General features: G+C 43.1%; 1 protein-coding gene across 8 annotated transcripts; it reads right to left on the reverse strand.

Moving 5' to 3' along the window:
* Nucleotides 1–9,260: 9,260 nt before the first annotated feature.
* LOC136451847 (uncharacterized) lies at nt 9,261–14,286 on the reverse strand. 8 transcript variants are annotated; one of them, XM_066452537.1, is made up of 9 exons: nt 14,110–14,286; nt 13,798–13,958; nt 13,550–13,642; nt 12,834–12,927; nt 12,661–12,739; nt 11,452–11,491; nt 11,240–11,374; nt 10,823–10,960; nt 9,261–9,972 (listed from the first exon to the last, which is right to left on the reverse strand). In XM_066452537.1, exons 2-9 carry the CDS (start codon nt 13,926–13,928, stop codon nt 9,681–9,683), a joined length of 1,002 nt encoding a protein of 333 aa, XP_066308634.1. In that variant the 5' UTR covers nt 13,929–13,958; nt 14,110–14,286; the 3' UTR covers nt 9,261–9,680. The 8 variants fall into 8 exon arrangements, with proteins under 8 accessions (XP_066308634.1, XP_066308633.1, XP_066308635.1 ...); XM_066452536.1 differs by having other exon boundaries at nt 14,051–14,286; XM_066452538.1 differs by having other exon boundaries at nt 12,834–12,912; nt 13,798–14,286.
* Nucleotides 14,287–16,523: the final 2,237 nt, after the last annotated feature.

Below are 16,523 nucleotides of genomic sequence, written 5' to 3' on the forward strand. Positions count from 1 at the left end.
CAGTAGTGGTGCCTCCGGATTTGGCACTATGACTAGGAGCTCGGAGGCCATGTAGCTTTTGAGATGCTAGAAGGCCTTCGACTGCTTTGGACCCCATTCCACTTTGTCTTCGCCTCTTAGAGCCTTGAAGAATGGGAGACTGCGCTCTACTGACTTTGAGATGAATCTGTTTAGCGCTGCTATCCTTCCTGTGAGCTTATAAACTTTTATCTTGGTTGATGGTTCTACCATTGATATTATGGCCTTTGTCTTTTTTGGATTTGCTCTTATGCCTTCGGGTCCTATAATATACCCGAGCATTTTGCCTTGTCTTACGCCAAAGACACACTTTTCTGGGTTTAGCTTGAGTCTGGCTACCCTGAGATTGACGAAGGTTTCTTTGAGATCTGCAATGTGATCCTCTTCATCCTTGCTCATCACCACAATGTCATCGACATGAGCTATGATGTTTTTCTACAGCTAGGGGCTGAGAACCACTTTTGTCATTCTAGCGAAGGTTGATCCCATGTTCTTGAGCCCTTCGGGCATTCTGATGTAACAATATGTTCCAAAGGGAGTAGTAAAACTTGTTTTTCCTCATCTTCCTTGTTGAGCTAGATCTGGTGATATATTGAGAAACAGTGTAGGAGTGAAAATCGCTTGCAGCCTGCTGCCTTATCCATAGAGGTATCTATCCTTGGTAGCAAAAATGGATCTTTCTTGCAGGCTTTGTTTATATCTGTGAAATCTATACACATCCTCATCTTCCCATTTTTCTTTGGCACCAGCACTATATTTGCTAGCCACTCTGAGTACTTGACTTCTCTGATGACATTTGCATCTAACAGTCTCTGCACTTCAGCCTTTGCTGCTAAAACTCTATCTTCCGATATTTTCCTTTATCGCTGCTTTCTTGGCTTCATTTTAGGGTTGATGTCAAGAGAGTGTTGTATAATATCTCTGCTGACTCCTTTCAAGTCAGAGGCTGACCAGGCGAAGACATCTTTGTTTTTGGCTAAGGTTTCTATGAGCTCTGCTTCTTCTTCATTCGAAAGGTTGCCTCTGATAGTGACTTTTCTATCTGGCACTGCATTCTCTAATGGGACTGATTTTGTTTCTTCTTGATCTTTGAGATCGGTTTTCCCCTTCGGCATGTCCAGAGGCTTCGGTCCGTTGCTCTTAGCTGACTCAATAGAGTTAATGTTGCGCTGTGACTTGTAGATGGCTCTTTCTATTTTCTTGCTCTTTCTAACTCCCGTGGACTGTGATGGTGTCGTGCAAAGCTGGTATTTTCATACACAAGTAGCCCATATGGATGGTTGCATTGAACTTATTTGCAAACCCTCTTTGAAGATGGCATTGTATGGGTAGTAGAGATCTACTACATCGAATGTCACGTATTATGTTCTTGCATTTTCCTGTCCTCCGAAAGAGACTGGTAGGGATATGTTTCCTAATGCATCGATCTTCTTGCCTCTAAAACCGATTAGTGGTGAGTCTGAAGGCTGCAACTAGTTTTCTGCTTAATTTCATCTGGTCGAAGGCATTAACATAAATGATGTCTGCGGAGCTTCCGGAGTCTATGAGAACCCTATTAATTTTCTAACCTGCAATATTGGCTTTGATCACCATGGCATCAATAAGGGGGTAGCTTTCCAACTAGAGGTCTTGTTCTAAGAATGTAATGGGAGTCTTCGACCAATCTGTGCAGCGTACTGGACCATGAACTGCTATATTGTTGATAAGCCTGAGATGATCTTTCTTCTACTTCTTTGTTTGGAACTCCATTAAAGAGCCCTTGGCTATTGGTAGTACCATGCCAATGGTGGGTAGTGGTGTATGTGGATTGAGCTAGTTTTCTAGGTTGGGCTCGTTTTTGGGCGCGGCTAGTTGCGGTGGGGGTGGTGGCAGAGGTAGTGCTTCAAGTTATCTATTGTGAACTTGAGCTGGCTGGTTTGTCTCTATGAATGTTATATGCAGAGGCCTTGGATTTATATAGGTGAGGTTGGCTTCTACATGCTGGTTACTGGCATGCGCTTGCTGCTGGGTGCTTGGTCGCCATGTGGGTAAGAAGTTAGGGTAGTATGTGGCTGCTAAGGTGGATGGGTGGATTTGATTGGAGTTAAGGCTTGGGTAGATTGGGCAGTATGGCTGCTGCAAGGGTGCAGCGAAGGTATGGTTGACTTCTCTTGTGGGTTGTTATGGCGGAGGTTGAGGGTTTGCCCTATTCTTTATCCTCTCTTGAGTTTCCTTCGCATATAGTCAATCTCTGGTGATGTGCTCTTTGTTCTCTCCATGAAAGAAACAATATTGCCTTCGCTGTCTTGGTTCCTGGTTTTTGTTCCAGTTCTTTCTTTGATTGTATTTCTTGTCTTCGTACTACTTCTAAGGTACTTTGTTTGGGGCTGCCTCTGGCATTTGCTGTCCTTGCTTGCTGTTCCCTTGCTACTTTATATTAAAAACTTGTTGATCTGGCGGTTCCTGATGCTATGATTGGCCTTGGCTTCTGTTGCCCATTTGAGCATTCCTGCTACTCCCTTGGTATTGCATGTTCTAATTTTGCTCTTCTAGCCTTCTACGAAGGTCATTATCTAACCTGCAATACTTCTCAAACTCACTGTATAGTTCTTCTATGGTGACTTCTCCCGAGCTAGATGAGCTACAAAAGGCCCTGATGCGGAGACCTTTAATTATGGCTTCAATTGCCACATCCTCTGTAACGTTTGGTGTCTTCGCTTTGAGCTGCATGAACCTTTGAAAATAGTCCTTCAGGGCCTCACCTTGATTTTGCTTGCATTGAAATAGGTCCATTGATGTTAGGGATTCAGTGGTGAACCCTTTGAAGTTGGCTATGATCTTGTTGCGGAGGTCCTCCCATGAATACACTGAACTTGGCCTCAACATAGAATACTATGCCAATGCGTCACCTTCGGCTACAATAACAAATGACTTGGCCAAGACATTGTCATTCCTGCCTGCCGAGGCTATAGCTGCCTCAAAACTCATGATGAACTAGCGTGGATCATGTAACACCCTCGGTGTTATACTGTATAATCTTTTGCTAAAACACTGCATGAGCATCATACTTATGTGTAAACATATGAAATATAATGTGTAAATAAATTCTTGTGACTTGAAACGCTTATCGGAAACACAAAACAAATGTTATATTTTATGTCGTGTTATATCGCTTAGAGTTCTAAACGATTTTTTTGTGAACGAAAATGCTATAGAACGCATACTCGACACTTTAATAAAGTTTGTAGTACAAACTTTGTAAGTGGCGATGAAATACTTGCAGTCAAGAATGGGATTCACTAGATAGCTTACTTGATAGCTTGGAAATCGAAGTTAACGCGAATCCGAACAAAAACTTAGTCATTTTCTTATGTCGAAAAATGGATCGACGAAGCTAAGTTTGGGAATTTTAATAGGAGAATCGGGTTACGTAGTGGCATGGTCTTAGGGGTTGTTTTAGTAGCTTGATATACCATCTCGAGCATAAAATAGTTGGTTTAGCAATTGAAGCATTGAGGTGGGTTTTTGGGACGCTTTAAAAAGCGTGCAAGACACGTTCCTGAACGATTGCAGCGTCTGGTCGTGGTCACCAGGCTTTTGTTTGGCTTGGTGCGTGGCACTAGCCTACCCCTGGCGTGCACATGTACACCACTGCTGCTGTGCCCTGGCACACGCTCACGCATGCACGCGCACCGTGCCGGTGGGCCGGGCTGCTCTGCCCGCCGTTGCGTCTGCCTGAGCCACGTTGCTCGCCGTCGCGTCGAGCTGCGCCCCTAATCGCGCTATGCTCTGACTACCACTCGCCCGGTCACTGCTGTCGTTGACCCTTTGTGGCTACACAGGCATGGCCTTGCCCGCCTGCCTTCGCCATCACGTCTGCGTTCGTGCGTCGCCACGCTACTGCCTCCCGGATCGGCATCCGCCTCTACGGCGCGCAGTACCGAGCCGCCGTCATCTTGTGTGTCATGGCACTGCGGTTGCATCTCATCGTGTCGGACTTGTATGCGCACATGGAGTCATCACCATCACACTATCGTCCTCTTCCAATTAGTGAATGCGCCACGCCAAACTCCCCGTCTCGTCGCCATGAATCGCGTCGGCCGAGCCGTGCCAAGGCAAAACCCACAGAGCTGACCCCATCCTTATAATTGCGCACATCTGGAGGTCGAGTTGGTGTCTAGCTTCGCGCCAAGCTTGCCTCTGTTACGACTGTACGGTGTCGAGGCTTCAATTGGAGTTTTCCCCTGCCGTCCACCCCCCTTAAGTCCGAACGCCATCATCCATCTAGTTAGCCTTGCATAGTCCACCTCCTTTCCAATTAACCATGCACCCAACTAGCCCTGTTAGTCAGCTAGCGATTGGAGTCGTCCCGGCGAGCTTCCATCCTACAGTGAGGTAATGCGGGGCATTCTCCTCGTGACGGTCCACCATGGCCGTCGAGGTGGGTGCTCGGCTAGGGTGTCGCTCCTTGATCCTTTGTCTCAATTGAGTGGTGCAATTATGTCTCCTTCACTTGGTTGACTCGCCCGTGCAGCGGTTTCACCGATGGAGAAGCTGGTCACCGGGAACGCCTTCGCCGTAGTCGGCGTGAACCGGAGCCACCCCGCGCTTGTGGCCAACCATCTTGTCGAGCCCTGCGATGTCTTCCAATCTATCCTACATGTATCTAGTGAGGTCCTCTTGCTCCTAGGGTAGGTGATTGAGCCGGTTAGGGCTGAGGCTCCTCAGAGCGCGTGGTCGCCTCCGACGAATGTAGTGTAGATGCAGTGTACGTGTCCGGCTTGTTTGGGAGTAGAATGGGTATGTCTAGGACCTTTGGGATGTTACCAGTACGCTAGGCATGGAGTCTAGGTAGTGATGGTAGCATTAAGTTAGGTGATTTCACCGGCATCGGTGTTGCCGCGGCCAGACCCCGCCGCGGTGCATGGCCACACCTACGCCCTGCACCGTTTTTAGTGTATTATACCTCGATCGATGGCGCTTCGCTCGTAGAGTGCTCAGGAAGTGAAGGTTGAGGCTGAGGAGGTCCGTCCTCGTTGGCGTTTGGTCGGAGATGACGCGGCCTCTGTTAAGTTCCGGTCAAGGACTATGAGACATGAATTCGAAGCAAGTCGGGGGGATTAGTGAGAACGTCAGTGAGACAGGGAAATAGTTAAAAGGGCTGCGGGTCCATTTGATTGGAAGCCAAGGGCTCTTTTGCATAACGCGGCACGCGCGCGGGTCTTCCCTCCGTGGGCTACTGTCGTGCGTGGGTCGTGCCACGTTGGGCCGTGTCAGTGTGATGTGCATGTGCGCGCACGGAGCGCTGGAGTGGGCCAAGCCGCTCACTCGCGGGCGGCACTAAGGAATTCGGTTTTTCGTTTTCCACTGAATTAACAAATGTTTATTCAATTTAGTTTTGAGCTAAACTTTGAAAAATTATAGTAAATGTTGTAGGTATCAAAAAATAGTGAACCAAAATTTGTTAAGTTCACAAAAATGCTATCTATCTGTTGGTGTAGTTAGTTTATAGTTAGCTATGGTAATGATAGGTTCATAAATTCAATTTAGAAGGCTTAGTATTATGTATCTTAATATTTGTAGGAGTTTTTGTGGCAAATTGATAATAGCTTTAGCCATGAAAATTTTATAGTAGGTTCATTAGATTATTATGTACTCATTGAAATTTTTGTAGCCCTAGAGTAGGTGGATAAATAGAGTAGCTAGTATTCCTCATTTGATCATATATAGAGTAAATGGTATTAAGAGTAAGACTACCTTTAGTTGCGAAGATAATATATGTCATGCGGCATACTTGTTAGTGTTAACAGTAGGTAACTTAGCACCTTAGTCGGTAGAACTAGCTTAGTAGCTTGATAGATGTAATTTATTTTAAGAGTTGCTGTTGCCGCATTACTAAGTGTTGCATCATCATTTCATGCATGTAGATCATGAGTTGGTAGAGTTTGTGCCTGCGGACGAACAGGACTACGAAGAGGTCATCAAGGAGTACGAGGAGGATATCCTCATGCAGGAGGGAGCCCTAGAGCCTTTTGGTGCTGACTTTGTTGACCCACCGCCGCCTACCCAAGGCAAGCCCCGGTGCATAACCCTTATTTTAAATGATCACTGAATATATATGATGTGCATTTATGTTACAGGCATTTTATGGAAACTACATGCATAAATATATCTACCTATGAGTCCTACTAGTACAGGTCGAGTAGCTGTTATGCTCAGGATTTTGGTAGCGTGAGTAACCTGCCGTTACTCATAATAAGTGATAATTATGATCACTCATGATAAAATGGTGGAAAGGAAAAATGGTGACCGGGCAGGGATATGGTTTGGGTACTGGTGGGTGTAAGACGCTGTGTCCTATGGCCAATAGGGTATAGCTTGGTTACACTTTTTCCTCCTGTCTGTGTCGATTAAGGACCGACCATTGCATTAGACGCTAGGCAAGTCACGGACTTATTATCCCGAGCACATACTTGGGTATGGGCGCAGGGAAGACTTGTTGCTCTCTTGTCGTGGGTTCCGGCCCTTTCCGGACCGACTAATTGGAGGTAGGGATGGTGGAGGTCCTTGCACCGCACTAAGTCCAGGACTTAGGAGCGGGGGCTTGGAGTCCAAGTTTGGATGGAGACCTGGGCCCCATGATAGGAGGGTGATGGTTTGGTCCTGCTTGTGCCTGAGGTACAAGCAGGCCGTGTGTTTTCAGGGTACCCAGTTGGGGGCACTGATTCGCGAATCGCCGGGAAATCCAGTATGGCTGGTCTAAACTCAAGCACCGTAGTAAGAACTGAAAGATGGAAGGTGATGAAATGGAACAGATTGCTCAACTCTTACTTGAAAGTAGAACAGATGCTTACATAGAATGGCTAGATAATAAATTAATCATGGCTGCTAATAATAACATAACTAAGGACTCACAATTAGTATTGCTTTCTGCAAAAAGGAAACCAGCAAACCATAAAGCTTTGCATATCCCTTGGAGTCAGGAAATTATTCCCACTAGTCGGATAAGTCTTGCGAGTACATTGTGTACTCAGGGTTTATTTACCCCTGTTGTAGGTAATACTTGAGGAGTATCGTTGTGTGAAGGATTCTTTTGGTGGGCACAGACAGATCCTTGTTCATTGTCGTTAGATGTTTATTTTTAATTCCGTTGTTTAATATTCCGCACTCTGACTTTAGAAATGTAATAATGTATTTTGTAAGAACTCTGGATGTATGTAATGGATTAAGTATTGTAACTCGTTCTCATTATTGGATCCTTGGGGAAAAATATGGATCTTTCGGGCTCTCCCTTGGGGTGTGCCCGACGGATACCGCCTGCTGTAGCTTGCTTTCGGGGGTGCTTAGTGTCTGGTGGAAGACGAGCGCCTCTGTAAGTGTGTTATTTTAGGCGGTTCTGCCACAGATCAGATCTCCCATTGAATTTGGGTAGGTTGATAGGTTTGTAGGAGGGGGGCCAGGGTGAGTTTTGGATTCTTTCGGACAATGGGGATTTGGAGTCCATAGTTCTGTGGACTGGTGGTAAGGTGTAAGGAGTGTCAAATGTTTGCTGGGTTGCCATACCTGGCAAAGGGTTGGGTTGGCTTTGATTTGCTGAATGGGGCTAGCTAGGTGTGTTGAAAAGAGGCTGGCTGGGTTGCATATTTTGTATCTTCGCTTGTAGGGCATCCAGCTGTTGTCTGATCTCCGCTGCCTGTAGTGATGCTTGGACTGCCCTCTGGCTTGCAGCGAATGTTGCTGCCAGCCAGTCTCTTTCTTGCTGCGTGCTCTGCAACTGGGCTTGCAGCTACTAAAGCACTTGCTCTAGGTTGGGATCTGAGGCTTGCTGCTCTTCGACTGCCGGAGGCTGGTCTTTGACAATAGGCTCTTCTATAACTTGGTCTTATGGGGCGCTAGCGTAGGTGCTACGGGCGTTACGCCTGGGTCTTCCCCTTGCTACGGGCTCTAAAGTTGCCCTGGCGGAGGCTGCTCTTTTTCTTGCCATTGTGGGTTTTGCTTGGCCTACACGCGTTGGGCGTCAATGTTGGAAAACTGGGTTTCCAGCAAGTATGAAGCGGTGGAGTCTTCGCCTAGGTGGATGCCCTAGGCGAAGGCTGAGAAGGTGGTAGGTGGGCCCAAGCACAATCAGGGTTTCATAAATGAATTCACCAACCAACCTTACATTGAGTTTGGCTCCCCTTTTATAGAGCATTGTATGCCATCACCTATTTTTACATTTCTACCCCTTGACAGCTAAGACACATCCTAACAATATTCCTACTCTAGTTACAACTGCTTGGAGCAAAACAGGCTTCCCTTCCTTGCGCCGCCTTTCCATCATGGGTCGTCGCCGCAGGCCCACGAGAGGCCCATCTCCGGCTCGGGGCTGCAACGCCATGCAGGCCTTCCCGATGTTGGCAGAGTTTCCCTAGTCTTCGCCCAAATCGTTGCGACCTCTGCCTCTAGCCGCTTTCGGGGGCCTTCGGTGCCGTCTCCAGGGCCTTCGCCCAACCGCAGGTTGAAGGCGAAGGCTCCACCTGGCATCCTTGCACAACACCACACAAGTGTTTTGTTGTTGTTAGTTCATACTCGCTCTAGCCTCCGCTACTTGTGTATTTCTGTCCCAACAGAAAGCTTAACACTTCTGCGGCTCAAGTATTTAGGTTGAAACGAAATGAAGGGTTAGATAAAGATTTTGATTAAAAAGTAATTAGATTACAACCTAATGGCGATTATTGTTACCCAACTATCGTTTTTTACCGAAGACTAAAATTGTTTTCTAAAAAAGATTACAATGCAAGCAGACATCGATATAGTATTGCCGTTCTCAATTCCACGATTTTTACCTCATTGTGGACTGATGAATTAAATGGCATGCATAGCAGTAGATATCATATTCCTGATTAACCGATTTTTTAAATAAGAAAAATAACATGCAAATTGCATGTAGAGTTAAAGAACCTATCAACCTTTTTTTGAATGGGACTACAGCAGGCAATTGCCAGCCTGAATTTTGTAGATATGTCAAAGGTTCGAAACATGCAGAATTTGCGAGAAGTACAAGAAAAAAAATCAGGCTACAAATTGTTTCAACATAAAAAAACATTCTCTGACAATTGGAATACAAATGCCGCATTCTGGTAACTATGAATTCTGAATTAGCAAACTGAAATATTTTTTAATGTCGAGCAAACGAAAATCTACTGGACTCTTTACTATACTACTAGATATAGCAACTACCAACTACTGGTGACTGATCTGATACTTTCAACTTTGTCCTTGACTGAGCAAAATTGTGTATACTATTGACCGGATATTCCATCTCATGCAAATGGATTGTTGATCTGTAGTTAGTTATTACATGGTTTCGATGTTCCATTGGAACATCAATGATGAAACACATTCTTACACAGTGAGAAAGGAGAGTTGGATATCTCATGTCATATTATACTTTCTTCTTACCAAATTGAAGCGCAAGCTTAACATATCATTCGCATTGGTGACAGCCCCGTGTAGTAGCTACAAATGTTCTCCGCAAAATAATAGGCTCACTCTTAGCCTCCATCTCCGTGACAGCAAGATCAACTGGAATGCATAGTTAGAACATAAATGTTGGTAGCCACGCCAGAGGTTTTCTAGTTATTATATCTGAACCAAGCACAGATACACGTAAATACACCTATATGTCTTCCTAAACAAAAACATCACTGACTTCTATTGGGAAGTTGAGACTGAATTTGCCAAGCATCAAGGATACTCTGCAGGCCAGATCTATAAGTTGGATGGAGCAGATTAACACCAAGTTCCTGCTTCATCCGAGCATTAGAAACCAGTTTCTCTGCACGTACAATTATCTCTTGATAATCTAAGCCTGTAGACTTGTCATCAATGGTTTCAGTTATCAGATCAGGATATCTCCTCTGTATCAAACTCCTAGCAAACGCAAAAACTTCAGCTCTTGGGGCAGGGTCATTATCCACCACATTAAATATTTTCCTGGAATAGAACTATAAGCATGAGAAGTGAATCATTAGCAAACAAGATATTTCAGATTTCACTAGGTTGCTGCGAAAGAACCAAACATTACTAAAAACTAGAGTACCAACTGTATTTGGGTTTGGAATTGAAGTTATATTTGATAGTGTATGATCAGAATATCAAACGTGCAAATAGAGGTACTAAACATGGTACTCCCTACGTTCCAAATTCTAAGTAGTTCTGGCTTTTCTAGATACATAGATTTTGCTACATATATATATATATATATATATATATATATATATATATATATATATATATATATATATATATATATATATATATATATATATGATTGTGTATTCCTTTTGCGCTGTCCTCCATCACGCACAGATAGTATCCTTCTGGATATTCTTTGGTATGGTCTTCCACGCCCGAATGATTGATGTTGCAAACATCAAATCAAGGATAGGCATGCGGTATTATCTCCATGGCATGTAATATTATTCTTATCTGGTATCTTTATATATATATATATATATATATATATATAATCTAGATACATAATAAAAGCTATGTATCTAGAAAAGTCAGAACGACTTATAGTTTGGAATGGAGGGAGTACCATTCAAAGTTTCATAGCACAAAATGCGAAATTCCCACTCTACTTGTTACCCTAAGAAACTTCATGATGCATGATATAATTATGTTGGTTTATTGGTAAGTATGATGTCTTCTAGAGAAAACAGAGATACAGTTGAAATATCTTGGTTGTGCAATCCTACAAGCAACGTGGCACAGGAATTAAGACTGAAATATTGTTGGATATCACAAACTGAAGTGACATCAATGCATCTGAAAAGGAAACCTTGCACATCTGATGCTCATGCTAGCCAAGACAGCCTGGTAGATGTCAACCACGTGGATTCGTGCAGTATACTGCTTGGATTCTCGCAACTTTTGTCTCTGTGACAAAGATTTGCCCTTGGTTAAGGTGTCCAAAGCACTGCAGTAAACAGGGTCTAGTCATTGGAATATAAGAAAAGAACTATGAAACAAAGGATTTCACAAAACAGTCATCAAGGTACTACAACCGTCTCCAATAATATATTCTTCATGTCATAATCTATTCTATTATTTGGCCTGGCATTATAGATATGTTTCAGTTTTCATAAGCATTACACAGTGCTACTAATCAGCATGCCAACAAATGTTCCATTTTTGTCAAACTGAATTAGTAGAAATTAAAATGGTGAAATGGAATGAAATTTCAGCAGGTCAAAACCTTCTTCCTGGCCCATATATTCCACCTAAACGGAATATAAAAGCTGACAGATTTGGATCATCAATAAGATTCAGCCATCCTTTTTCTGCGTTATATCTTAACTTGGCAGACTCGCTCTTTGGGTTTACTGTATGACTGCATGCACAGCAGTGTATTTAGCTTTCCATTAAAATGTACTTCATGGACAAGAAAAAAACCAACAAGTCCCTTACTCCTCATCAACCAATACACCACCACAATCACCATACACACCTGAAAGTAAGAAAGTGTTACAAAGTAGCTTTCTAAAGAAAATCTCTTATATGGTGCACTGCACACAGCATGATTTGTTATTACCCTTGACTCAGCTTCAATGTTTGACAACTTCAAATTAAGTGCATGACAAGAGAAAAGGAAATATATGCATCGAGTAATGCATCAACTGCAATAGCTGCCCTGTGCAAATCACCCACAGATCTCCAAATGCAGTGCTTGCCACAAAACGCTTGTAAATATACTTCATGCCAGTTTGTTGTATAGTTAATGGCTAACATGATATAAGCAGAAGAATGGAAGAAGCACTCTGCTCAATTTGATGTTACTCCACATATAATATGTTGGCAACTAAATAAGAAATATATGAGGGGTCTATCCCCATGTTTGGATGTTTGGGTGTATTAGATAGTGAAATTTCAAGTCTCTGCATCACAACTGCTTAAAGAAGATATTTGTTTTTCTTCCCCGCTATTTGAGCCTGCTGGTTTTCATAGGAAACATCAATTTCTAATGATACTGCAAAAATAAGAACCCCCCCTCCCCCTCAGGTCTTGGGTTCAACTCCCTATGGGAGCGAATTTAAAAAGGCCTGGGTTAAAATACACCCCTCAGTAGCTGTGTTCCTGAGTTATATGTGTAACCATCTGAATCAGTTTTAGCGAGATACACATGTCCACAGCACGTCCAGGGCAGCTGGCCTTTGGGGTGTTTCTCGGCCTGCACGTGAGAAGCTTCTTCTTAGTGCAATGCCGTTGGGGTCGTCCTTTTCTTTAATATTGCAGCTTTTAGCTTATGAACAAAATATTGACATATTTAGTGTGAAAATTCCCCTGACCGATTGCAGCAATTCTCTTGACTAACCCCAATAAAACTGACAACTTTGAACAGCAGGTGGGCAACTTCACCCTGACAACCCTGAAATCCCCAACCCCCAACATCTACTTGCAAACTGTAGAGCGGCTGCTGAAGACTGGAGATGTAGGATACCGCCGAGAGTTAAGTCAGTAACGATGGTGTGGGATCATATGTTTCATATGTAAACTCCTCCCCTCTCTCTCATTCAAATGTAACTCAAACTTCAGGACCTGTGTCCTGCAGGGCTACTGCCCTCCACCAACAGTTATCTGGAATTTGTGGTAAATATATCAGGGCATTTGAGAGCTTACTTGTTGACGAAAGGTAGCATAACCATTCAAGATTACCATGGCTGAGAATTCTCCTCAGGTCTTCATCTAAATTAAGTAGCTGGGGTAACAGGTGCAAATTACCATAAAGTGAAATCCAGTTAGCATTAAAGCCTGATCAAACAAACACAAGCAATGATTGACTTACAACTTACAGGATCACCAATTCCAGGGATGGGTGGGATGGAGATGAGCAAGTGAGTTGCTTGTCGCAAACTGTGAATATTTTCCAGGCTGGAAGTGACATATCTATCAATAAGAACCACTTAAAAGTCAACCAAGCACAGAGATATTTATGTACAGAAACATACTACCATCACACCCGATAATATGAGCAAGAGGATGTGGAGAACACATGCTAAGTAACAAGGGGTGCTCAGACCTCAGAATGGAGTCAGATACACAGTTTGATATCATGGTAACTAAGTAAAATAAACTCTACCAACTAGCCTATCTGATACGCTTACAGCTGGTGAATCTATGCTCCAAACAGTTCAAGCAATGTGTTACAAAGCCAAACTAACGGATTAGTAACAAAAAAGAACCTTGTTACCACCTGCTTCTGCATGATTTCACCAGAAACTGCTATAGGCCCCTCTCTACGTTCTTTGCAAGTAAAATGTGCCAGTGGGATTCCTATCATAAAGGGAATAATCAGTGGCTATAGGAGGGGCTTCCCACCTGCTTACTAGTTCCTACAGGTGAATGGAGCAACTTATTGACGATTTAGGTTGTTTCTGCTTTCCTTATATTTGATTCATTATTTAGAAATGTTTCTGGCTGATGAACCATCAATGTTCAAGCACAAACGGGACAGGCTAGAAACAAGTGAGAATGAAAAGGGTACAGGATAAGCAGCACGAATCCACACCTGCTCTCTGTGGCATCGAAAACGAAAGCATTCATGCCCAGCATCTCGAGCTCCCTCTTCTTGGTGACACTGGTGCACGTCCCGGAGACCTGCCTGCAGATTCATCCATCCACTCCCAAATCAGGAATCAGGCTGAGACAGGGAATTGGACATTAGGAAGGAGCGAGCTCGATTTGCGCCGGCGCCGCCCAGCCAGCGAGAAGCAGGGAGGATGAAGTGGGCGGGGCAAGAGTGAGGAGGCAACTAACCAGCCCTGAGCGAGGAGGCGCTCCGAGACGTAGCGGCCGACGAAGCCCGCGCCGAACACGAACATGTGCCGAGGCTGAGGTGCCCAGGCCACCGGCGCCACCGCCGTCTTGGGGGCGATTCCTGGAATCATCGTGATTCGCGTTTCTGGCCCGCAAGAAAACTGTGGTGGAAATTAACAGGATCACAAATTCGCAGAATCGCAGTTCAAAATAGCAATCAATTGGTTGAATCCAGTGAATCCACTACAAGAACCTAGGTGTGGGTGGTTCTGTTCTCGAGGTAGGCGGCACACGCGGATGAGTCCTGCCAACCTCTCAAGTGCCGACAGAGGCGGAGCTCCACCTACGGCAGGGTACGGCAGCTGCCCCAGCTAGCTGAACTGAAGACCCCACTCCTTTCTTCTCCTTTCAATGGCCTGTCTGCGGTGGAGTTTTTCGTTGTTGGCGTTTGGGGCCTCCAGCACCCGACCGAGGAAGACGACGACGCCTCAGAAATTAGCCTTGAAATGGACTGGCAGTACTCTGGCCCAGTTGATACTTAGCAACGGCGGCCCAACAGGCCGAGCTAGCTCGTGCCATCCCTTTCGGCCTCTCCGTTTGTCTGGTCGCGGCAGTGCCCGGCGATTTTTTTTATGCAAATCCTTTTATACGAGTAATAATAAAGAGAATTTCAAAGTTTCACATTTTGAATTTTTTGTGAATAAGGACCTAGAGCCTTCAAAAAAATCTTGTGATTTTCTAAAATATATGCTAAAAATTAAGGGTGACCCATTTTATTTGTATTTGTCATCATAGCTTTTGCAGTATTGAGACCAAAATTCTTGCTACATTTAAGTTTTCGGTTAAGTTGTTTTGCCCAAAATATTTTTCAAAAATCCATAACATCTAAACTTATGCTTCAGAAGTAGTATTTTGACATGTAATTTATTTGCTCAACGAGTATCCAAAGTTCTTAACCTATCGCTTGCTTAAAATTAGATTTTAGTTTTGAAATTAAATTTAGAAACACTCAAAACAAGCTTAAAATTTTCATGACAAGTTTACAATATATTTAGGATCCATGAAAAATATTAGAGAAACAACATGGGTTTAAAATTTTGTTTATAGTAAGAATGACTTCTAGAAGTGTTTCACCCATCAAAGGATTTTGAATAAACATCAAAATGACCACCAGTGAATCTTCGTAGCTCATAAATATGAAATCCCACTGCGTTGTATGCCACAAGAATTGATAATGACAGTCACTTTGAAATTGAACATGAAATCCCTCTAGCTTAGGTTGTGCTGCATAAGGTCTAAAGCAGGACAACCAAACACCAAGGCACTACATACGTTTAGATAGCTTAGGTTGTACTGCATAAGGTCTAATACAAGCTATCCTAATACAAGTAGCCAATCAGACCCATATAGACTCTATTTATGCATTGCATCGTTAGTGTTTTACTTTGTTTTGATCGGTTGACTGGGCAATATGTTTCAGATAAGACAACGGCTCACATTATGCAATCACAATATATAAAAGTAGGTAAAGCTCAAATGTTAATTTGAACTAGATGATTCCTCGCGCGTTGCTGCGGTAATTTAGTATTGACATGAAAAAAATTAATAGAGTGAGAAATAGTGAAATCTAGAAGAGTGATGTCATTTTTATTGGAATCATCGATGGGATGAAATGTATTTTATGATATATGAAAATGAATTATCTATGCATTGCTATCGGAATTAGGATCAATTTTTTAGGAGCACTGAATGAATAAACCAAAGAGTAAAGTAGCATAAACTTATATTATTTGGTCAACATGTGTTCATATGACAAAAGACAAATAAACTTTACACATTACATCACAACCTTTAATTTAGGTGATCGATTTCTTCATTTGTGGTCAACATCTGTACGTTGTAGTTTCACATTGTAGTTGGAGGATCAACTTTTTTTAGGGATTTTACGATAAAAAATGGAGAAGTATAGGAGGCTGCTGAATGCTGACACCAGTCGGGATGCAGTCATGTCGGTTCCTATACCACTCTACCGTCAGTTGGACCGTGGATGCTCGGTGTCACGGACGTGGCTCCACCATCAACATCAGCGTCGCACCATTGTGTGCAGTGGGCTATAATAACTTTTCTTTGTTGCTACTACAACAATCATTTTTCTTTTCTTTTGACAAAGGCGGACCTGCAGGCAATCGACAAGAGGATTTAGTATTTTGTTGGAACAGTAAAAATCAAAAGAAAAGGAAAATGATTCCAATAAAAATGACATCACTCTTCTACAAAGGATGCAAGACTTTATTGGTGGAGTTAGCTTGTTAATATTATCGAGAAAAGGAGTGAACGAAGAAGAATGTATTTAGCTAGACTTACCCGTCGTAAACCAGAAATAATATGATACAAAGGAGTATGCAAGGCTTTATCGGTGGAGTTAGCTTGATAATATTTTGCATAAAAGGTTAAGTAACATAACTTGGAGATTTAATATCTTTAACTTGAAATTGAATACCTATTCAATTAAGCATCTCTAGATTAGCACCTGTACTAGAGCAATCACGTGATTAAACTAACAAGCATTAGTAACCATATCCAGTGTATTAATTTGAGCATTATCATAACCATCAAGTTCCATCAATTAATGTTACGTTGCCGTTGCCCAGTCTCCTTTTTATTCATTAACACATGGTTATTTTCACGATAGCAATTATAGCCAACCGTGACCAGATATCTACCTA

The sequence above is a fragment of the Miscanthus floridulus genome, chromosome 5 (genome assembly GCF_019320115.1).
Source record: "Miscanthus floridulus cultivar M001 chromosome 5, ASM1932011v1, whole genome shotgun sequence".
In the NCBI taxonomy this organism is placed as follows: Eukaryota; Viridiplantae; Streptophyta; class Magnoliopsida; order Poales; family Poaceae; genus Miscanthus; species Miscanthus floridulus.

Coding starts and splice junctions, on each gene's coding strand:
- LOC136451847 (XM_066452537.1), bottom strand. CDS start 13,928: ATGATTCCAGGAATCGCCCCCAAGACGGCGGTGGCGCCGGTGGCCTGG. Junction 12,740..12,833: donor TCCCTGGAATTGGTGATCCT/GTAAGTTGTAAG, acceptor CTGTTACCCCAG/CTACTTAATTTAGATGAAGA. Junction 11,492..12,660: donor ATGCTACCTTTCGTCAACAA/GTAAGCTCTCAA, acceptor TCTTACTTTCAG/GTGTGTATGGTGATTGTGGT.